General features: G+C 38.1%; 1 protein-coding gene across 2 annotated transcripts; it reads left to right on the forward strand.

The window, feature by feature from the left end:
- Positions 1-4,178, forward strand: LOC127351168 (beta-1,3-galactosyltransferase 2-like). 2 transcript variants are annotated; one of them, XM_051378452.1, is made up of 2 exons: positions 1-68; positions 2,930-4,178. In XM_051378452.1, exons 1-2 carry the CDS (start codon positions 54-56, stop codon positions 4,010-4,012), a joined length of 1,098 nt encoding a protein of 365 aa, XP_051234412.1. In that variant the 5' UTR covers positions 1-53; the 3' UTR covers positions 4,013-4,178. The 2 variants fall into 2 exon arrangements, with proteins under 2 accessions (XP_051234412.1, XP_051234413.1); XM_051378453.1 differs by lacking the exon at positions 1-68 and adding an exon at positions 1,373-1,625.
- The last annotated feature ends 19,596 nt before the right edge of the window (positions 4,179-23,774 follow it).

Below are 23,774 nucleotides of genomic sequence, written 5' to 3' on the forward strand. Positions count from 1 at the left end.
CGTCCTTCTCCGGTTGGTCAGCTGTTGTATCTCCAGAAGATTCCTGTGGATTCATGAAAACTAACCGGGTAAGAAACTGATTAACTACTGTTTACACTTTTCCTGCTAATATTTGGTATCCCTTGATACTAATGTGGTCCAATGCACCAGTTAAAGTAATATATAACAGCTGCCTGACTCATCATGTAAAGCATGAATCAATGATGAGTGTATTAATGTGTCTGAGTATGTTTTCTGCTTGACACAACAGTCAGAGACAATTTCTGGTGACTACAGTCTCCTGACATCAGATTTATTCTAAAAATATAAGCAAAACCAAAACAAAGGCTCTTGGTTGATGTAGAAACATGTTTGTATCTGATATGAACACAAAACCTAATAAAAGAAGTAAGTTAGTATAGCTTAACAAAGATTCAGTCACTCATTCACGTGAATTAAATCAACTCAAAAATAAACTGTTGAAGTAACTCTGTTGTTTTAAATGTGCAGTATTTTAAGTTTTGGTGATTTAATTCCAGTTTGTTCCATTAAGTTGACTTTATGATTATAAATAAGCCTCAAAGCCGCCAAAATTAATTGGCTACCATGTTGATTAAATGATTAATTGTACACTGTAAGTACTACTTAAAGTAAAATGAAGGCAGCAGATTACAAACAATGTTATTAATTAAATATATCAATTTAATATAACTATGTTTGGAGTAAATATTAATTAAATCAGACACTTTGTAGTTACACATTCAATGTGAGTGGATTCAAAGAGAAAACACAAAATAATTCAAATTTAAACAAAAATATTGAGTTGATGTGAAAAACTTGGTGGTAACTACAGGTTGGATTCACTCAATATTCTCTCTATTTATGATTAAATAAACTGAATGCTTATGTTTTATTTTACTAGAATAAGTTAATTTTATTCCAAACTTTAAATTGATTTGACTAAACCAAGGACACAATTAATTTAATAGATTCATTAAATTAAATTCATTCAATTCATTATTTAAAATCTGAATGACCACAGAATCATTTATTACAGAGTAAATAGTTTTTTTAATCTAATTTCTGCTGTTTTTACAAGTAATTTAATAATTTAATGTAATGGAAGAAAACATCTGTAACGCAACGTCGCTTATTGGTGTTGTATTTTTAATTTTAACTTTATTTTAGGTAGAAAGACTGAGAAAAACCCCATGAAATTCAAATATATTGTAGAATGTAAGGTGACACTGCATGCTTACAGAGGACAGTTTGACGACAGCGGTACCGAGGTGATTTATAGAGTTTCGCGATGGACTTATTGCTAAGAGAGGCTAACTGTCGCTAACAGTACTGGCGCCAAGTCCCTCCCTAAATGCCGATGGTTTCACAGGAAATAAGCAAATATGTGTAAACAAGTAGCTCTCTGACTCTTGCTTCATGTGGACTAGAGTTTCGACTTCTTGCAGCAGGCGAGCGTGAGAGACAGACAAAGAGACAGTCCGATGGTTTAATGCTGAAGACACAAACAAGCTGACAGGCAGACAGGTAGGTCGACAGGCAGGTTCAGGTGACAATGATCTGACAGCTGACTGGGGAACGGCGGCTGGTTGCAGGGCAGGTGAGGAAGTCTGAAGGCATCTGAACAGGTAACTAATAACAGCGAAGGGGTCGGGGGGGAAGTGTAAATGTGTCTGAATACGACGGAGAGGCAGAATGAGCAGGAATCCACAGAGAGGCTGAGACATAACTTAATTAAACTGATGAGAAGTCAGACTGTTTCACTCTGAAAATGCCCAGTTAGCATCAGTAGGTTCAAACAGGTACGGCAGGTTTCTCTAAAGGAATGAATGACACTAATGTTTGACTGCGTTGTTCCTTTCTGGCTGCACGTGTACAGATTCTTTAAGGTTGAATTGTATACTGTCAACATCCTGAAAAGAGTTCACACAATCTATCACTACCAGAAGGGCTGTTCCATGAAACCAAGATATCGGATTAAACCGGATTGTCCAGTTATGTCTTCATTAATCCTGGTGCTTCATCCATTCAACAGCAGTCACTGCAATCAGAAACTAATGTGGTTATTACACTTATTTCATGTTCTTATGTGTTTTTGCATTAAAATATCACAGGTAGGATTTTTATTTACTCATGTGATGGTTTTACTTTTATGTTGTGTTTATCAAGAATATATATATAAAGACCTTTGATATTAAAAGTTAATAATAATGAATAATAAAGTTAACTTACTCTTAAATGTTCCAAACTTTGTTCTAAATTTACTTCATAAAGTCACATATGAACCTCCACAGCTCACTTTTAAGGCAAATGTACTGATATCAGTGATCAACTCGACGCAGTGCGTTATAAACAACAGGAGTTTGAAGCCAACTAAAGACATTTAGAAACACTGTTAAAAGAAGATTAAATCATTAAAACAATAAGCTTGTTAATTCCACCTAAAATCCATTTATTAGGTCTTATTGTTAAAGTATTTAGCGTGTGCTTTTTAATAAACATACAGCAAAGTTGTGATTTATCAAACGTGTATCTCTTCGAAATGGCTGCTTTACTTGTTCAAGAAAACACGAGGCGATGCAGGAATAGCAGTAAAAATTCTCAGAAACTTTCATTTCTGCAAAATTTTTTACTCTTATAACGATTTATAGATGAGACCTTCTGTTAACTTGTCTTTTTTTAAAAGTGGCTCCCTAGAAAAAAGTTTGGGAAACACTCTTTTTCACTATTTTCATTGGCCCACTGTTGTATTGTCCCGAACTGAGTATTTAGTTCTTTGTTGGTTGAACTTTTATTGAACACTGACTGTAAAATAATTAAATGTGGAATTCAGATTCTTGTTTGTTTTGTATCTTTCTAATCTTTAAAAAATTCAACATCCTCCAGTGTCACTGCGATGGCTGACCTCTTATTCTTTATTTGTATTATCCAGAGTGAAGACGTCCAGCAGGACAAAACAATGATCCAAAAGAGACTCATTCAGTTTTTATTCTTGGTTGTTCTCATATTACTGATCTTTCTCGATGTTGATTTGAGGCACCTCGCATTCACCTGGATTCCCAAGATAATCAGCAACGCTACAGGTGCTTCCCAGGTTTCTGAGATCGAGAACATCTCAACGCCTGAGCCACCAACGCCGGTTCCTTATGTGTCTCCGGGGCTGTACTTAGTGGAATACCCCTACAAGTACCGCTTCCTAATAAATGAGCCAAAGAAATGTGAGGAGCAGAAGCCGTTCCTGGTTCTGATGGTCCCTGTGGCACCCCACAACAGGGCACATCGTCACATCATCCGCAGCACCTGGGGAGGCGAGAGCTCGGTACAGGGCAAAGTGGTGAAGCTGTTCTTCCTGCTGGGGCTGCAGGCCGGAGAGGGAGCAGAGCGGCTCCAAGGGCAGCTGCTGCAGGAGAGCAAAGAGCATCAAGACCTGATCCAGAGCGACTTCCTGGACTGCTACAAGAACCTGACCATCAAAACCATGGTGATGCTGGAGTGGCTGGACTCCCACTGCTCCGGCGCCTCTTATGCCATGAAGATCGACTCAGACATGTTTCTGAATGTGCCCAATCTCGTCGGCATGCTGGTAAACGCTCCAAAGACAAACTACATGACGGGACTCGTGGCGAGAGGCAGCGCAGTGCTGAGAGATAGAAAGTCTAAGTGGTACGTACCTGTGGAGATTTACTCTCACTCACAGTACCCACGTTACGCTCTGGGTCTGGGCTACGTCCTGTCTCTAGACCTCCCTAAAAAGCTGGTGGAGGCATCCAGACACGTTAAAGCTCTTTACATTGAAGACGTGTATTTGGGGTTGTGTATGGAGTACTTGGGCATCCCTCCCACCGACCCCCCGAGCTGGGGTTACTTTAACGTCTTTCCTGTGCCGTACAGCCGCTGCGGGTACTCCAGGCTAATAGCCACCACGACACCGGAAAATAATGTTAATCCTTTATGGGTTTGGAAAGACTTTAAAAGACCTGGTCTGCACTGCGTTAACGGACAGATTCACACCTAACCTGTTCAGACTCTGGGAATCCGATACGGTGAACATTGAACACTTTAAGGACATTAAAGTTACTAGAATCAATAAAATAAACAGCTCTGCATTGCTTTAGAAAACGAAACACCTGCATCGAAGCTGTTTCTTTATGTTTTACATAATAAAGTATAAAATAATCTCACTGTTTGCCTCGACATATTAGGCGTAGATTACGTTAATTAATTTCTGTTGTTTGTTACACTTGCAGTGGCGTGTTGTGTGCTGTCAAGTTGACATTCATCAGTTAATGCTGTTTTATTTGAGTTTTCCTTCCCTCATTTACTTATATTTAAATATTTTCTTATTTAGGACGATAATTTGAAGGATCGTTATGGGCTAAATTAATGATACTGTTAACAGGAAAGGAGGTGATGGGTCAGAATATGTGACTTTTATAATAAATAATTAATTTATAACCAAAGTTAATTAGAAGATGAGTTGACAATGTGTGTGAATACCTAAACACAAAGACAACAGTCTTAAATTATATTTCTATTGGTGTTAAATTGAGAAACAAAATAAAATGAACTGTAGTTCAATTCGGTTTGACCCAGATATTTATGTTTCATGCTCATTTGAGACTTTTTTCAATATTATTGCATTATTTACAGGTTATTTTTATTATATTAGATTATTCATTGTTCTATTTTTACACTGATGACAGGACTTAATAAAACCTCAGAAAACAGAAATCAGAGAGCTGTTTGCTTCTAGAGTTAGTGAAGGACAACCGTGGGACTTTTCTATCATTCAGTAAACTAACTGACATATTTTATGGATATTTCATTTTATAATCAGTGTTTAACAATAACAGCAGATAAACTGAACAATGAACCCAAACAGCGAACAATACCTGCAAGTAATGTGTATGAAATTTTTTATGAGTTTTAAACAGATTATTTCCAGTTTTACAAACTTTTTATACAATTATCAGTTTTATGTAGTGCTGTCAAACGATTAAAATATTTAATCGCGATTAATCGCATTAATATCATAGTTTAATCGCAATTAATTGCACATTTTTATCTATTCTAAATGTCCCTTGATTTCTTTTTGTCCCATTATATTTCTCATTTTAATCCTCTTATCAACATGGAAAAGTGGATCGGCTTGCTTTGTGCAAATGTTGTTTTTATTGAATAATCATCCATTGTCGCCTGGTTCGCCTCAGTTCACAACGACAAAACACACAGATCACTTTGGGCTTGTCAATGGAACCATTTGGCAACTTTTAAAAGTAAACTTTCCATTCAGAATATTATTGGCATCCATTTCGGCGTCTCGTGCTCGCCATCCACTCAAAACGTAATGTCTACTACTCTTAAACAAGTGTGTGTGGTGTGCCTGTTGTTTTGTTTCCGGTCTAGCTAGATCCGGTGTGGTGTTGTAGTTTTTATAACGTTACTAGTTGTTGCAACAGCATGTGGAAAAAACTACAAAGTGTGCTAGGCCAAAAAGAACGTTAATCTTGCGATAAAAAAATTGACGCTGTTAAAATGGGTTTGCGTTAACGCCGTTAATAACGCGGTTAACTGACAGCACTAGTTTTATGTATTAATTTATTTTTTAACAATGATTTCTTTTCTGATAAATTCAGTGTTTTCTTCTCCCTGACGTTTGTTCTTTTAGCTCTTTGGTTGTGTATCTTTTGTAACGCAGTATGACGAGATATCGGCCAAATGTGTATATTTTTAAAGTTTTCCTACAATCCTTAAAATCCTGAAGGCCTCGATAACCCGGTTGAAAAAAATAAATATTGACCATGAGGGTAGAGGCTGTGAGGGATTGAGTTTTTAAATTTAGCAGTCACTTGAGCATGGCTTCAAACCCCCGCCTTAGTGTCACATCACTGTTGTTAAGTATCTATGAGAACCAAACAAATAAAGAGTGACCTACAACCACAGAAAATCTGTTTTATTGGTTAGAATAGGAAACTGAGTAATGGCCTAGAAAATGCTTTGGGTCATTATTTGCACTCACTGAACTATTCTTGCACTTCTCCTTCGTCCGTCACATTTTTCTGCTGAACAGAGAGCTCATCTTTAATTCTGGAGGGCGTTTAAGTAATTGCAGCGTTTCTGAGGAAATATCATTACAGTGTAATTATATACACTTACTGACACATCAGATCAACAAACGATTTAAATATAGTTGGGAAATGTTGTGTGGGAGCATTTTTATCTTATAATGTATCAAGCTGTGTCTTGTGATAATAGTGAATTGATTAATTGCTGTTTATGCTGTTTTTATTTGTCATGGGGACAAAATGCTTTTTAAATGATTAATTATTTTTCATTATCTGAGCGCAGGAACACAACTTCACCACTAGATGCCACTAAATCCTTCACACTGGTCCTTTGAATCTGGAGAACAAGGGCGTCTTCTGCTACAGTGCCTTATTATAACGCTGTTTGTCTCATATTTTACAGATTTAATCATTTATTGTGATTAATTCTGCAGCCAGACTCTCAGAATGACTGATCTGTCTGGGTTCACTCTGGTAAAATTGTTCTGGTTTGATCCCTTTCAATCAGTTGCACCTACAAAAGTTTAAATAAATCTAAATTAAAGTACATTTTTTGCAGTTTAATTAATTTCCTCAAAAGTATATATGGAATTGATAAACATACACCTGTTATTTCATATAAAAATACGTAATCAGGACAAAAAAAAGAAACTGTAATCCTATAGTTACTGAAAAAAGACTCAGAATCAGAATTAGAATTAGGTTTAAGTAAGTAAGTAAGTTTTTACACATACGAGGAATTAGTCTTGGTGCATAAAAATATACACATCACACAAAAATAAAGCACTTTTAAGACATAAATAAATAAAGATAAGAAAACTGTGCAGAAGACGGGGGTGCATTAATGTAATCCATATATACAGTGTGGATTTAAGAGTCAGTCTCACAGGGGATCCGGGCCTTGTTAAGGAGGCCAGCTGCAGACGGGAAGAAACTGTTTTTGTGGCGAGAGGTTTTGGTCCTGATGGACTGCAGCCTCCTGCCAGAGGGGAGTGGTTCAAAGAGTTTGTGGGAGGGGTCAGCCACAATCTTGCCTGCACGCCTAAGGGTCCTAGAGACGTACAGGTCCTGGAGGGATGGCAGGTTGCAGCCGATCACCTTCTCAGCAGATCGAATGATATGCTGCAGTCTGCCCTTGTCCTTGGCAGTGGCAGCAGCGTACCAGATGGTGATGGAAGAGGGGAGGATGGACTCAATGATGGCGGTGTAGAAGTGCACCATCATCGTCTTTGGCAGGTTGAACTTCCTCAGTTGCTGCAGGAAGTACATCCTCTGCTGGGCTTTCTTGGTGAGGGAGCTGATGTTCAATTCAATTCAGTTCAATTCAATTCAATTTTATTTGTAAAGCATCAATTCATAACAGAAGTTATTTCAGAACACTTTTCAAATAAAGCAGGTCTAGACCGAACTCCTTATAACATTATTTACAGAGACCCAACAGTACCACCATGAGCAAGACCTTGGCGATGGGGGCAAGGAAAAACTGCCTGTTAAGAGGCAGAAACCTAGGACAGATCCTTCGGCTCTAGGTGGGTGGTCGTCTGTCTCAACCAGTTGGGGTGAGAGAGAGAGAGACAGAGAGAGAGAGAGACAGACAGACAGACAGACAGTTGCACAGCAACAACAGTAGCATCAACTACACTAATAGTAGTGACTGATGATGATGAACATGACAACAGCAACGATGGGAGACAATGAGCAGTGACAACAGCGATTAGTAGTGCAGCAATGTGTTTGAATCACTTTCATTTAATTTAATTTAGAAAAGATGATGGTGACAAACGTTTACAGCTGTTTTATTACCACACAGACGAAGATATAAATTCCTGTATCTATTATTTTATTTTGAAAGTACACCCCTTTAAACCCTTGCAACCTGCAGTGAAGCTTTGGCGAACCCCCATTTTACCACATAGTGTTTGTGTGGTTGTAGAGGTGGGTGTGGTTTACACTCAACTGCAGGAGAGCGAGAGAGAGAGGTGTGATTATCTTAGCTGGGGCTCATTGAGTAATCACTCTCTCCTCTCTTAATGCAGTAGTGTGCTGGACCTGAATTGGCTGCCACAGACACATGAGAAAGGACTTTTAAACAGGGATCAAAAAGCCTCTGATAAGCCAGAAAGCAGAGTTTGTATGTGTTAACGGTGTGTGCAACCGGAAGAGAATAAAAGTTGTGTTGACTATCTCACCTGTGATGGTAGTAGAGAGACCTGCTCCTGTGGAAAAGGTTAAAGACAACTCATAAGTGATGTAATGTGATTCCTTCTAACTTCTAACAATGAACACATTACATCACGTTGTTAATTTATGTGCAGTTACTTCCCTTCGTCTCCTGTTTTACTCAGTCATGTGTGAGTCATGCGAGAGGTTTCCCCCCCTCATCCTGCAGGTGATGGTTCGGGGGGGTGTGAGCTCAGTTGATCCCACCTTAGCAACCTGGACGCCAGCTTCCCTTTGATACCCACAAAGTCAGAAAACCGTATTTAAGGAAACACATTGTGAAAGTCTAATCTGACCTCACCCAAAACAACATTATGTGGTTTAATCAGCTGGCCTCAATCCCGAGTCAACTGAGTCACAGACTGTATCTTTGCTTCCAGTTTATGGAGCTATCAGATATGATTGTTTTAAACATATCAGACATCAGGGATTGCTTTTCATTACAATAAGCCACGCTTCCTTACGAACTCTCTCATCCTGGGACCCAGAAATGGTTCTTCCACAACTGGTTTATAATAGTATAATAAATGTTTTATCAGGTGGTGTGAAATACAACACCCCCACAAGTGGAACATAAGCTCTGTTTGTATGTTTGACATGAATGAAACCCTCACTGACTATATTAAAATCCAAAATTTGATTCTTCTTAAGTTTATTGTCACAGTTTTTACTCTGTAGTGTCTGTATGGAGATCTACACACAACAGAACACAGTTACATGCAGTGTAATGCACGGTCACGTTGTGTGTGTGATCAATAACAATTTACTGGATAATTTAAAAGTGTTGTGGCATCACAGAAAGAAGCAGTTTGTTATTTTATGTTATGCTTTTATTTTGCATTACGTTATTATTGTGCAGAAACAATAATTCAAGTAAATAAGCTACGTAACTGAAGTTATCATGACAAATAACATTTATCCGTACATATATTAAAATAAGCCAATTTAAAATGAATGTTAAAGGAATAATTCAGCTAAAATGGGTTCTAAATTAATACTGTAAGGTTTTGAAATTGTTGGTTGAAAGGTGATACAGCAGTGCAGTACGTCGCCGGTAACTGATGCTGTGGAAGGAGGATTAAGACGCGGGGAAAGGAAGCGAGTGAGGGAAACAAGATGTGTTAGCATAATAAAAAAAGCACTGTAAACTGGACCTTTAGTGAAGATTTTACAACACTGGGATAAGAGGATGTTCTCTTAAATGGAGAAGTTGTGTAAGTGGTTAAATCTTGTTCTTCTGCTGGAATATTATGCAAACCGTTAAAATCGAGCTCAATATCAGCTGTAATATCTTATTAAAACATTATTTCTGCGGTGCAAAATCACTGGTGGTTCCCCGAGCTTGTTTTAAATGTTTATTTTCTGCAGGATCTTCCAGGTTTATTTATCTTGATTCACTTCCTACTTTTCTGTAGCATTTGACGTGATTCACCTCTAAAATATCACACATTCTTTTAACAATAGAAGGTCAACAAATTCTCAGACTCTACTTTCCTCCCTTAAATCTATTTGACGTGAATAGTTTTCACTTCTAAGTTATCACATTCCTTTAACAATAGAGGAGCAACAGAGTTCACTACCCTGGGCCTCCCTGATTGGTAGATTTCCACGCATGCGATCCTCGCAGCTGACTTGGTTGATGACGTACGCTCACACACACCATCCTGCAGCTCAGTGACTTGTGGCTCTCTTAGTGAGCTCATTTGACGCACACCTTAGCAACAAGGACGCTTGTTTCCAGCGTCCCTTCGATACCCAGAGGCGGACACTTTAGGAAATCTGCTGGTCTCAATCCAGAGAGAGTGTGAATCACAGTAATACACCGGGAGTATGGGAGGTGTCCTAAAAATACATTTGTGGTTCTGATCATTAAATCCAGGACTCTGCTGAGTGATTTGACCTTGAGTAATCATTTCAAGATCCTGTTTTTGTTTCACCCATGAGCCTCAGCTGCTGTTGCCATGGTGAAGAAGCTGTAGTAAGAGGTAATACCAAACTATTCACTGAGTGGAATTGGTGATAGGAAGTGAAGGAAATGTAAAGCATACGGTTGATAAAGGGGTTTGCTGCCAGCTATGCAAGAGGAACCCGGTCCGTCGCTATCGGCGCAGAAACTTAACCTTTGAGCAGAGAAAATAACAGCTTTTATGGCGGTTCTCTCGTGACAAAGAGAAACATATGGAGCTATTATTGTAACTAAACTACTTACAAATGTGTGTGGAGAGTTGTGTAACTGTATCTCAATCTGTGAATGTGTAAAATAATCTGTAAACATGTACTGAGATTTGTGAATGTGTACAGGACTCTGCAAAGAGTTGGAACTGGAAAGGCAACAGATTGAGACGGAAAAGCAAAGTTGGGAGGCTGATAAGCTGGTGATGACCGAGCAGGAAGAGACATTATTTATAATTTTTTACTCAATTATCTAATCGTTAGGGATGCTCGGTAATTATAATGACGGATTGGTCCATTCAAATAATGCAAAACTATTGATTGCCTTCATGTTCTATGAAAGCCAAATTGTGTTTGTGAAGTTTTTTTTAATTAACTTTACTATAAATAAATGTTTGTTGTTGTGTAAACAATATTGATGTCAGTTAGATTTGGTTAGAACAGAGCCGTGAAACATCTTTGCTCAGTTATCTTATCGGCATCGGCCTCGAGAAGTAGGTAATGATTGGTTATCAAGTTTTAAATAATATACTTTTTTGTAATTTTATTTGTTCTTCCTGCTTTCTAGTTTATTTTATTTAGTTTTTAGTAAAACTTTAATTAAATATAATTTATAACCTGTAAAATCGATTGTATTGGGTTGAGTTTTGTCATTTAATTTGCTTTGTGAAGCACTTTGCACTAAACTGAATGATGAATGAAAGATGTTGGATTGATTGATACATGGGCAGAGGACTGCAGGTATGTAGGTTGATAAAGGTAGGAATAATATTAACATAGGAAATGTGATGCCCTTTATGATTTTCCAGAAACTGGCCTTCCGACGGCCAACATAGCTGGTCACATTGCAGGACCAGGATGTTGTGGTGGAAGGGAGGAAGCTGGGGAGCAGAAGGTGGAGAGATACAATATAGTTATTCTGGAAATCCAGGCGTCTCTGGAGTGAGAATGTGGCAGAGGCTGGATATCCATGAACACCACATAAGCATTAATGGCACAGTAAGAAGGAAACTGGAATAAGGAAGGGTTATTGATAGAGGTCCTCCATAAACACCATTGTTATATTTCTTAAAAAAAGAATTAGAATTAAAGCTCCAAGCAGCGATGGCCCGGGGGGGAAGTGCTGTGGTTGTGTCATGCAGACAACAACGTGAAGAAGCAGCTTGATTGTTGATACGATGTATGTTATTTTATTTCTTTAATAGCCTTACGAGTTTCTTTGCTGAGTCTTATCGGTGCACAATTGATACAGGAAAGCTCTGTTTCCATTCAAGCTTAATAACAATCACTATCTGGGCCTCTATCTTGGTGATCTATCAAGCATCAACTAATGCATTGATTGACATGCCACTGATACGTTGGCCAAGAGGGGTCAGCGAACGGCAAAACAAAACAGAAATGAGGGACAACGGATGTTGACATACTCCCTACTGATGTGTGGAAGAGGACACTTGTTGCCAGTTTGAGAGGTAATTGGAACTATGATCAGTGAGATATTAGTTTGTTACTCTGGATTAAATAAAGTTACTTTCATGCTGTCAGTTCGGTTCCTTGAAACAGGCGTTTATTGCTTCGGTACGTCTTGTTTCTCTGATGCATCCTGCCTTAGTCATATATCCACATAAGTTGTCATAACATGTCATGTCATGTACATACATAAAAATACCTCCGCTAACATGGAACAAAGTGCAGGTGAACAAAATACCTTGTTGGCTGCTCGTCATGAAAAGAGTCCATGAAAGTCTCTGACTTCAGACGTCAATCATTTTTGCTTTTAATCACATCAATTTTAATCTTACACCAAATACATATTTATTTATTTATTGAATGAACCTTTTGATTATGAAATTATGAATCATGTATCGTTAACAGAGCATTTATGCAGCAGCACATTTTGATTGAAAAACGTTTGAAAATACAAAATAATTGTATTTCTCTTTCTTTGGCAAGTGACCGTGGTATAAGCGTGAAAATGCCCTTTGAGATGTCCATTATCAGGAATTAAGTCCTGCAAATGAAACCTCCTCATTCATACTGTTGGGATTGAGGGTATAAAGGAGGTGTATCTGACACCTTTGTCTCTAGTCCTTCCTCTCTGTTCCAGAAAAAACACTTAATAACTGTAAATTTAACAGTTTATCGTAACAAAAAAACCCGGTGGAGGTATGTGATTCAGTTCTTTGTACTTTGAATCACATTCTTACACACCCTTTAACCAAGCAAGGAAGTGTTGATTAACAAAAAAATTTGAGTTAGATTTACAACAATAATCCATTAATCTGGTATTCCAGATAAACAGTAAAATCTGTCAACAACAGAATCTGGATCCATATCTGATCAGCACTGCCTAGTTTGACAGTTTGATCTGAGTTTGGTGCGTTGAGCTGGACGGACTCACTGAGAATGAGCTTTCAATTACAAGGTAGCCCCGCCCTAAAGCATACCCTGCTTTATGGTCTGTTTTACTCTAAATGGGACCATCAGTTACTAAATGAACATCATGCTGTATTTAGGGATGGGAATCGAGAACCGGTTCTTCTTCAGAACCGTTGCCCAGTGAATCGATTCCTTGGAACCGTTAGCGTGCCTGCTTAACGATTCCGATTATCGGTTCCACTCGTTGCAAATGCGTCATGACGTCACACACGCGCTGTTGTTTTGGTTCAGAACCCAGCGAACATGGCGTCGAGGCAGAACCGCTCTAAAGTTTGGTTATATTTCACGCGGAAAGATGACGGTCACTTGCAACACTTGTAAAGTTTCCATTTCGTCAAAGGGGGAACTACCTCCAATATGCAGAAACTTTAGGCCACACAGCATCAATTCATTTGCAGGACTGTCGCGTGTTTGATACCTAGCGACACAAGTGAGTCAAGCCACAGCGGAGCTAATGGGACGCCATCTGTTATCAATAATTTCTCTGTGCAAAAATTATTACACTTATTGGCTAAAAATGTGTGTCATAATAAGTAATTTCATTGGTTTCCTGTGGTGACCTATCAACACATGGCTAATTTTAATATTCAAATGAGCCATGTGTTGATTCCCACAGTTGTTACCACCAGGCTGTCAATCAAGCTCTCAGACAGAGAACTAATGTTAGTCTTTATCTATCCAGATAAAAACATTAAGAACAGTTTCTGTATGATGTTTATTAGACCTATGTAATCTGAATTGGAAGGGCACGTTGTCATAGGCTGTATCTTGTATATTTATTATTAGCTATGTGGTATGTGTATGCACCTTTATGTAATCTGGTGGAAAAACATTAAAATTAAAAACTGGATCATATCAAACAAATATCTGCTTGCGTGTCCCCGTGTATGCAGAGTGTCCTCCTTTTTGATGTGAAGGAAATGGCCACCCTATTTCAGTCTGTGTTTTTACTTTTTATGGCACATAATGGCAGTTGGTTTTAAAAAGCCAAACATTTATTTTTTGTCTGAACCAATTAATGTGAAAATTAACAATTTCCTAATCCTAAGGCACTCTTGATAATCTTTCAAGGCACACACTAGCGTGCCATGACATACTGGTTGAGAAACACTGCCTAGGCTATGGGTCCCTGGACTTTACTTTGAGAAGTAACTCACCTACTTTTAGGTTTGTTCTGAGGTTGCTACACATAATTTGTGTATACTCTGTGCTGTGTCTTCTGATCAGATATTAAAGCGAGTTAATACAAACAAACAAATTTGTACTTATTCCCTCACTCAATGAGAATCGATAAAAGAATCGATAAGGAATTGGATCGATAAGCAATATCGATAATGGAATCGGAATCGTTAAATTCTTATCAATTCCCATCCCTAGCTGTATGGAAGAAGACTGAAACTAGAGACTAAGACCAGAAACTCATCAGGGAACTGTTTACTGAGCTCATCAATCAACTGAGAAGTCGACTCATTTCTCCATAAGACTGAATGGTATCTGTGTGTTATTGCAACCAGTGGAGCCGTCCCCTGCTGGACATTACAGAGACTGCAGGTTTAAGACACTTGAGACACAGATGATAAGTTTATTTTTGAATGTTTACATGAAGTCATATGACCTGACTACTTCACCCACTTTATGATCTTCCTTCCCCTGTAAAGTGATCACTGACATCTGAAACAAGGATATCAGGAAACTAATCCTTGAGCGCTGTTGGCATCGGAAATCCCCTTCCTGAGCTCAACTATTTCCTTGTCACAGAGAAAGAGATAATTTTTATCAAATAAAAAAAAATGAATAAGTATGCTTTCAGTGAGTTTTTCAAGATAGAAAATCTTGAAAAACTGCTGTGTCGGCAGTCTTAATAGTGAAACATGCAGCTAAAAGATAACAAGCTGAGTCAGCCAGAGTGCGAGCCAGCTCCGCTCTGTCAGTGAGCTCATTCAGTGCGTTTAAACATAGGTGTCGTACATTTATAGTGACGGGGTGGAGACTGTTGTCACATTGCATTACCCCACTGACATGACTGACGTCTGCGTAAGGAAATGTTTTGAAAAATTCCTGCTGTGTGGATGAAAGTTAGGGCCAGTCAAGGTCCATGTAACTGGAACTGTTTTATAGAGCAGTGGACCGTAACTGGTTTCGACCTCGGGGCGACATTTTTTCCTTGTCCAGGTGAAAGGGAAAATGTGACTTTAACCCTTTAAGATCACATCAGTTATATTGTTTAACAATGTATGCCAAAAAAAAAAAGTCTAAAAACTCAATTTATTTGTATTTTTATATCAAAATTCAATCATTTTGTCTTTCTGTAAAACTAAATTTGACGTAATACTTAAAGTTAATTTGAACTAACTGACATTCAATGACATCATGACATTGAGTGTTTCTGGGGGGCCAGAGGTCATTGATTATTCTACAGAACCACAACTTTATCAGTGATTTGGGTGAAACTGGAAACTTATTTCCTGGAAAATATTCTGTCTAAACAGAACTTATTGGTTTCTAATGCCAACAATAATGTTTTTGAGTTCAAATATTCTTAATTTTGGGGGTTTTTCCAAACAAATATTCACATGTAATGAATCTTTATTCCAGCTCGACTATTAGATAAAGCCAACAGTTGACTCATTGCTTGTTTTATTTGTTCATGTTGGACCAGATGAGTCTCAGCACTGGTTAAAGGTAACTGACACTGATACAGGGTGGAGATTAACTAAAACATATGTTGTGTCCAGAAATATGTTGTTCTTGTTTCTACATTCAGAAATCATCAGTAAATCACTATGTTTTTTACTGAATAAAATGTGATGCAAAACAGGTTGTTTGTTATTATTATTATTATGGTTTATTGACTTATATAACCTTTTAGCTGAGGTTGCACAAACTTTAGGGATATGAATCATCTCAAGATATTTAAAGAAATGATGTCACAATAAGCAGAAATACACAGAGCTCACAGAGTCAGATGATCTCTATTCGCTTCCTCTCCCTGCATGTGTAGTAATCTGTGCACATACAGTTAAATATAGCCAGTTAACACATGAAAACCATGAACATAAAAATAACCCCAGGATGCTCCCACTGCTGCAGCTGATTATGTTGCTGGAAGAAACAAAAGTCGCTCCACCTTCTGTGAATATTTCAACCATATGTGCACGTGTGAGTGCAATCTGTCCTCAGACGTGTATAATGTTTTACTTTCCCCTTTACTTTCTGCGTAACGTTACTTTTACAACGATGTCTGTGTGTGAGAACAAACACTTGTCCCTGATGTTCACATGTCAGAACCTCCACCAAAATAAAGGAGCTAATTAAGTTAGTTTTGCTAATATTACATCTGTCCCTCTTGGAGCCGCTCTCGCTCTCTCTCTCTCTCAGTGTTTGTGTGATTGTTTGCAGATGTGCTGGAGTCAGTGCAGATCCTCTAGCTGCAGCTCATCGCTCTTATTAACCTCTTCACCTCTGTGTTCAGCTCCTACTCCCTCTGCCTCGTCCAGCTCCTCCTCTTCGGTTACTCACTCAGGATTCCTCTGGATCAGCTGACCCGTCAGACCCAAAACCCCGTAGGTGTGTTTCTAGACTTTACTGGGGCACTGACTTATGCAGTAGCCGTGCATGTGTCTCCGCTTTCCATCCAGTCACTATTTAGGCAATTTCAACCCTGTTTCTGGAGCCCAGTGTGCAGAAGTATTCAAACCACATGCTAAAAACTGCATGGGATTTGCATAAAGTGGGAATGTCTGCAAAGGGGAGACTCATTTTCATTCAGATATCTTGAGGTCAGAGGTCATGGGATTCCTTTAAAAATAGCCAAGCCATTTTTTTCCATCGCCAACATTTAGCCTAACTTTGAAGCATTATTCATCCTCCTTCCTGGCGCTAGTGTGACATTGTTGCTACCAAGGGATGCGTCAGGGCATAGTTTCATAAGCTACCAGTATCTTCGCAACAAAAGCTTCAAAACAAAACCTGCTACAGCTTCTGAAAGAGTGGAAGAGAAAAGGGTAATTGGGCGGGCCAGTCAGATTTTCTCTGGAGACTCCCGGCTTCCACCTAAGAGCAAAATATCCCTGTCTGAGATCATCACATTCACACCCTCGTGAATGTCACATGTTTTGCCTCCTTTGTTGATTGGCTGAGATGTCTGTAGTACTGAAGCAGAGCGGAGGAGATCAACAGACAGAACACATCACTTTCACAATATGTCACAACACGGCTTCAGTACCAAAGGGTACTCCCCCTCTGGCTACCTGAACCTCCGTCCCCACTGAGCAGAAAACACCCATGTGTGGGACCCCCCCCTCCACACTAATGCTGACAACGGCTGCAGAAATATAGCAAACAAAAGTCCGTACTCGCCGTAGTAGACCGTCCCTGAGGATTTATATGATCCCTGAGCTATTAAATGACCATGGGTAATGGGATGAGCCCCCATTTGTTACAAACCGGACTCGTGGCTCGCAACAAATGAAGGTGAAGATAACAACAAAAATATGGGATGTTCTCTTTCTTATTTCATTCATAAATTAAAGTGCTCTGATCAAATAAATGTGGTCTTTTATTTTGAAACAGTAGCTTTATGTTGTTATTTGGAAAACCCGCCCCCTCAGTCACCTCACTCTGGCACCAGGACCGGTTTTCAGGGACAACTTTCCGACAAAAGCTTCAGCAGTTTCATCACAGACGCAGACATCTCACAGGAGATGAGTCATTTAGATCAAGAGTGTAAGTTAGTCAGCTCATTCTGGGCATCTAAATACAGGAGGCCGACTTTTATACCGACAGGGAGGAGATTGCTGTGACATTGTGTCACCCAACTGTGACTGATGGGGTTTTTTTCTAGCAGGAAACACTTTGTTGAATGTCAGCTATGTGAGGTAATGTGTTGTAAGGTGCTGGGCAGTAAATCTCGTGGGCAGGTTTGTTTTATTTGGAGGTGGGTGTGGCAGAGGCTCGTCTGTAAACTGAAACCTGAGCTTCAGAGCTGCTTCAGAAACCCTGCTGGAGCTCAGTTCTGGTTCTCTCTCCGCCCTGAAACAACTATTTGGTTTTGATTGCGTTGCTACAGCAACACACACTCACACACTCTGCTGACGTCACATGCTGCTTTTTTGTTTTTTCTTAGCTTCATAGATAAATCATTTGTTAATGGTTTACTCCCTCCTTCGTCAAGTTTTAGGAAATATCAGTCGTGCATAATTCCTAAAATAATGACACAACAAGAAGTTCAATAAAAAATGTGAATCTCAGTTTAATAAATCACATTTTATACTCAACATTCCCCTTTTTCAATCATTAACTGCTGCAAAACGTCTGGAAGAGAGTTTGATCTCTGCAGTTTCCTCCACGACTGAATGAAAATGAGTGAGTGATAACCTGCACAAGTTCATGTTTCTGTTTTAAATTGCACAACAAATGTGCAAAACTACAACATATCAAAAAAGAGTAGTGTTTCTGCACGATGACCAACAAAGTGTTTTCCAGCTCAGGTTGTGCTGTATTACACCTCTAAATTCAAGAGTTTTTTTTATCAATGAAAGCATTATTTTAATCACAAATGTAATGAGAATCATTCACATTAACTAACTACTAACCAGATGATTACGTTACACAGGGTGGGGAGATTTTTGTGTCCAGAAATATGATGTTCAATTCAATTCAATTTAATTCAATTCAATTTTATTTGTATAGCGTCAATTCATAACAGAAGTTATCTCAGGACACTTTTCAAATAGAGCAGGTCTAGACCGAACTCCTTCTAATATTTACAGAGATCCAACAGTACCACCATGAGCAAGCACTTGGCGACGAGGGCAAGGAAAAACTTCCTTTTAAGAGGCAGAAACCTAGGACAGACCCTTCGGCTCTAGGTGGGTGGTCGTCTGTCTCGACCAGTTGGGGTGAGAGAGAGAGAAAGAGAGAGAGACAGAGAGAGAGAGAGAGAGAGAGAGAGAGAGAGACAGACAGACAGACAGGTGCACAGCAACAACAGTAGCAACAACTACACCAATAGTAGTGACTGATGATGATGAACATGAAGAAGATGATGACAACGACAACAACAACGATGCGGGACAATGAGCAGTGACAATAGTAATAATAGTAACTGTAGTAATAATAATAACAGTAATATCAGTGATATTAGCAATAGGAGTCAAGCAGGACTATGGTAGGAGGCTCCAGGATCCATGAGAACTGTTCTTATTTCTACATTCAGAAATCATCAGTATATCACTATTTCTGTTTCTACTGAATAAAATTTGATGCAAAACAGGTTTTTTGTATTATTATTATGGTTTATTGACCTATATAACCTTTTTAGCTGAGGTTGCACAGCTTTTAGGGAATAGAAATACCCAGTCTGGTTCATAGGGTTAGCCGAGCCTCTACAGAGCTGTCAGACAATCTCTACTCACTTCCTCTCACTGCATGTGTAGTAATCTGTGCACATAGAGTTAAATATAGCAACACTTGAAAACCTAAAAATAAAATCTGTCCTCAGACGTGTGTAATGTTTTACTTTTCCCTTTACTTTCTGCGTAACTTTACTTTTACAACGATGTCAGTGTGTGAGAACAAACACTTGTCCCTGATGTTCACATGTCAGAACCTCCACCAAAATAAAGAAGCAAATTAAATTAGTTTTGCTAATATTACATCTGTCCCTCTTAGAGCCGCTCTCTCTCGCTCTCTCTCTCAGTGTTTGTGTGATTGTTTGCACATGTGCTGGAGTCAGTGCAGATCCTCTAGCTGCAGCTCATCGCTCTTATTAACCTCTTCACCTCTGTGTTCAGCTACTGGTGCTCGCTATGTTCCAGTTTCGCTTTCTGTGTTTTTGTGATTCCTGCTTTTGGTCCTTGACTAATATCTGCCTTTCCTGTGCTGGCTCCTGCTCCCTCTGCCATCGTCCAGCTCCTCCTCTTCGGTTACTCACTCAGGATTCCTGTGGATCAGCTGCCCCGTCAGCCCCAAAAACCCGTAGGTGTGTTTCTAGACTTTACTGGGGCACTGACTTATGCAGTCGTGGCGCATGTGTCTCAGCTTTCCATCCAGTCACTATTTAGGTAATTTCAACCCTGTTTCTGGAGCCCAGTGTGCAGAAGAATGATCTGCAGTTTCCTCTGTGACTGAATGAAGAGTAATAACTTGCACAAGCTCAATGAAAATAGTAATGAAAGGTCACTAATGCATCATTATTTTAATCACAACTGTAATGAGAATTATGTACATGAACTACTACTCTAGACTGCTTGCTTTCTATTAGTAAAGCAATACTGTTACTAGTAGAGTGCTGCACAGTTTTGGCTACTGTGCACTCGCAGCCAGCTGTGTGTTAAACAATAACACATACCTTTATAGTACATCCCCCTCAGCAGCTCATCCGGGTACTTTGGCCTTACTTACTTACTGTAAACTTAATTACATCACTGTTGGTAAGAGCCAACAGAAGCAGAAAACATGATGGTTTCATCTCCACTTTCTACTTTACTTTCTACAAGGTTCATTATTAGAAGGAAGGTCAGCTCAGTTTATTTGAGTTATTAAAGTTAAAATACCGTCTGATCCACAGTATCAAACCAAACTCCATTCAAAAAAACGGATGTTTTAAGGTAGGCTCTTACTTTTACACAGTAAAAACTTTATTTACACCGCCACTGAGACTCTTTACTGATTCTCTTCGATCTACAGACACAATCTGCTCACACTGACTCAGGAACATCATTAACAACATTACATCATCTGCATCCTTCTCCGCACAAGGTCTGAACTCACAGATCTCTTCAATTACTGCCCTTCGCTCTTTGTGAAAGTGAAGAAAATCCAAATCTGAGGTTTTTAGATTACCTGATGTGCAAAATGCGGGAAATGTTTCTGCATTTGTTCTCAATCAAAAGTAGGCGTGGTCGTTCAGGAGAAAAGGGATCTCATCTATATTTATGTATTGAAACTTGCAATATTAGAGACATCTTGGACAGTTCCAGGTTGTTGCAATCCACTTGTTACAGCCAGCGTGTCTCTGTGTGTCTGTGTCGTCATGAGACAGGAGGGCAGGACTGAAGCTCTCTGTCGGTGCCGTAGGGTAACTCACCTGGTAGAGGTCGCACCCCATAAAGCCTGTAGAGTCCTTACGGCAACCTATTGTCCCCCCTCGCTCTCTAAAATCTGGCCCTGACTCGTAGGATGTACCGTATATTATTATTTAATTATGCAAAACATGTCAGACAGCTGCATTAGGCCAAAAGACAAGTGGCGTAGATGTGGCGTTACACGTCTGCTGCAGCATGCTTGGAGCAGAGAGCGTATTGTATAATCAACTGAAGCCACTCACACTGCCATCTTTTATTCTCTGCACGTCCTCCAATAGTTAAAAACTGCATAAAATCTGTAAAATACAAGTAAAACCTGTTTTAAAATGACTAAAACTGAAAGTTATAGGAGGAACATTTTTATTTAATTAATCTTAAAGTGACCTTTTCCTGCAGTATCGAGGCTTCAACCAGTGAAGCTGCACTTTCTCTCTGCGATGTGTTGAAGGAAGTTTCCTGTTTTTATATGTCATGAAAAGTAAACTGCAGGACAATGAGAACGCTGAGTGTTCAAGTTTTATCAGGAGTTATTATTAACGTCACCAAGCACATTGTGCAACTGGCAGTAACTGATCAAATACCAATAAATCAATCGTGTTTAATCAGCTGATTTTGTTATAATCCTTTTTATCCTTCTAATTGTTTCCTTATTTAGTTTTTATTGAGCCGCAGTCAGTCAGCGCTCATTTTCATCCATATAAAAGTAAAATTATAAATATACACTCATTTACATTCATAGATATAAGATAGAAGAAATAAAAGGTGCAGTAACGGACACAAACGATAAAGAAAATAGTGATTTTAAATGAGAAACAAAGAGTTTTTAGTATAATTTTAATTAATGAATTATTAATGAATATTTACTCCATTCAGTCTTATCATCTGTCTTATCTTTGACTTTCCACTGTGTGAAATCTGCGTTACAAATAAAGCTTTGATTGTCTGATTGTAACAGCAGCAGTGTTACTCCGACCTGAAACCAGGAAGTGAGCCGGTACATGACTCAGATCTTTCTGTGTGTCTAAATAAAGACGGCAGGGACATTTATATCCAGCAGGTTGTGAAGGGGAGGAGACAGAATAAACAATCAATAAAATAACACCTTTAATCAACAGTTTATAACATTATACTGTTGTTAGAAGCAGATAGGACTTTATTAAATGTTTATTAATCTATAACTCCTCCATATGTTATTACACATTATCTGTTGTTGTTGTTGTTGACAAATCTATTAATAAACTTTTATTCATCATCTTATTTATTTATTCTGTTATTGTTTGTCTGTTTTTAACCCCATTATAATGTCAGTACTTACGCAGTCTGAGCGACTGGATGCCTGAATTTCCCCATGAGGATCAATAAAGTATATATTGATCTATTGACTTTGTATAGCTTCTTAAAACCACTTTATTAAACATTTATTTACTGGTTATTAATGCCAAATAACAGGCTTATAATACTGAAATGTAAAAGTAATGTAGTAAATGTTTTTTTGAATAAATGTGTAAATGTTCTGGATCTTTTGTGTAAAATCTTTAAAGTAACTTCAGCTGTCAGAGGTATGTTCAGGATAAAGTGCAGTTTTTAGTGAACGCCCCCCTGTGGAGGTCCTCCAGACTACAGTCCGGCCCAGAGGAGACCACTCACAGCTGCAACTAACCATCATTTACATTATAGATTGATAGATTAATGTAATGATTGTTGTCTTTATTGATCGTTGGGGCTATAAAATGTCATAAAATAGTAAAAAAAAAAAAAAAATGCTCTTTACAAGTTTGACTAATACCTTAAAAACCTAAATTTATTCAGTTTAATGACAGAAAAACAGAAAAATTTCACATTTAAGAAACATTTTTGCTTTATGAAAAATGCCCAGAATGATTATTGATTATCAGAACTGATGATTTATGGCTAAATTGATTATTTTTGTATCCAATCTGTCCTGTAAACACCTGGAGATCATTAACTATTTATTTTTATATAACAATGTACCTTTTATCTTTAATATAGAGTCTAAGAAATGAAAAATAAAGTGTTTATTAATGTATTCTTTAGAGACTTTAACTCTGTGCTGGTTTATAAACAGTTAATTAATGACAATATAGTTCACATTAAATATAAAAGGTAATAATTGTCTGTTTACTGTACATTAATAAGCAAAACATGTCTTTATATCAGCTCACAACTATAAATAGTTAGAGTATTATTAGAAATATACATAAATAAATATAATATAAATATGCAGTGTTTTATACATCTGTGAATTCTTCTTCTTATTCTTATTATTATTATTATTATTATTATTATTGCAATAGTAGTAGTACTAATGTTTGGTATTGTTTTTGTTTTCACTTGGATAAGATTAAAATAAAAATAAAAAATAGAGAATAAATATGATGAATAAATGATTTAATTTACTTTGTTTGTTGTTTACTTTATATTGATTTGGTTTTGCAGTTAAAAAACTAAAATAATATAAATAAAATAAAAACAATATTCGATTTGTTTCGTTTCATTTTATGTATTTTATCTTTTTTTGTTTAAGTTTGAATTTTTGTCCCGTTTGACGCAGATTCAGAGTTCAGTTGGTTTCATTCAATGATGAAGATGAAGATGAAGATGATGAGCGTTAAAGGGGGAGACGGCTCACTGAAGGTGGAGGGCTGGTAGATGGCTGCAGACAGACAGACAGGAGACACAGAGAGACAGACAGGTACGACGGTTTTAATGTTATTTAAATCTCCTCTTTGTTTAATGCTGTATATATAATAATATTATAATAATGTTATAATATTAT

The sequence above is a fragment of the Dicentrarchus labrax genome, unplaced genomic scaffold (assembly GCF_905237075.1).
Source record: "Dicentrarchus labrax unplaced genomic scaffold, dlabrax2021, whole genome shotgun sequence".
In the NCBI taxonomy this organism is placed as follows: Eukaryota; Metazoa; Chordata; class Actinopteri; family Moronidae; genus Dicentrarchus; species Dicentrarchus labrax.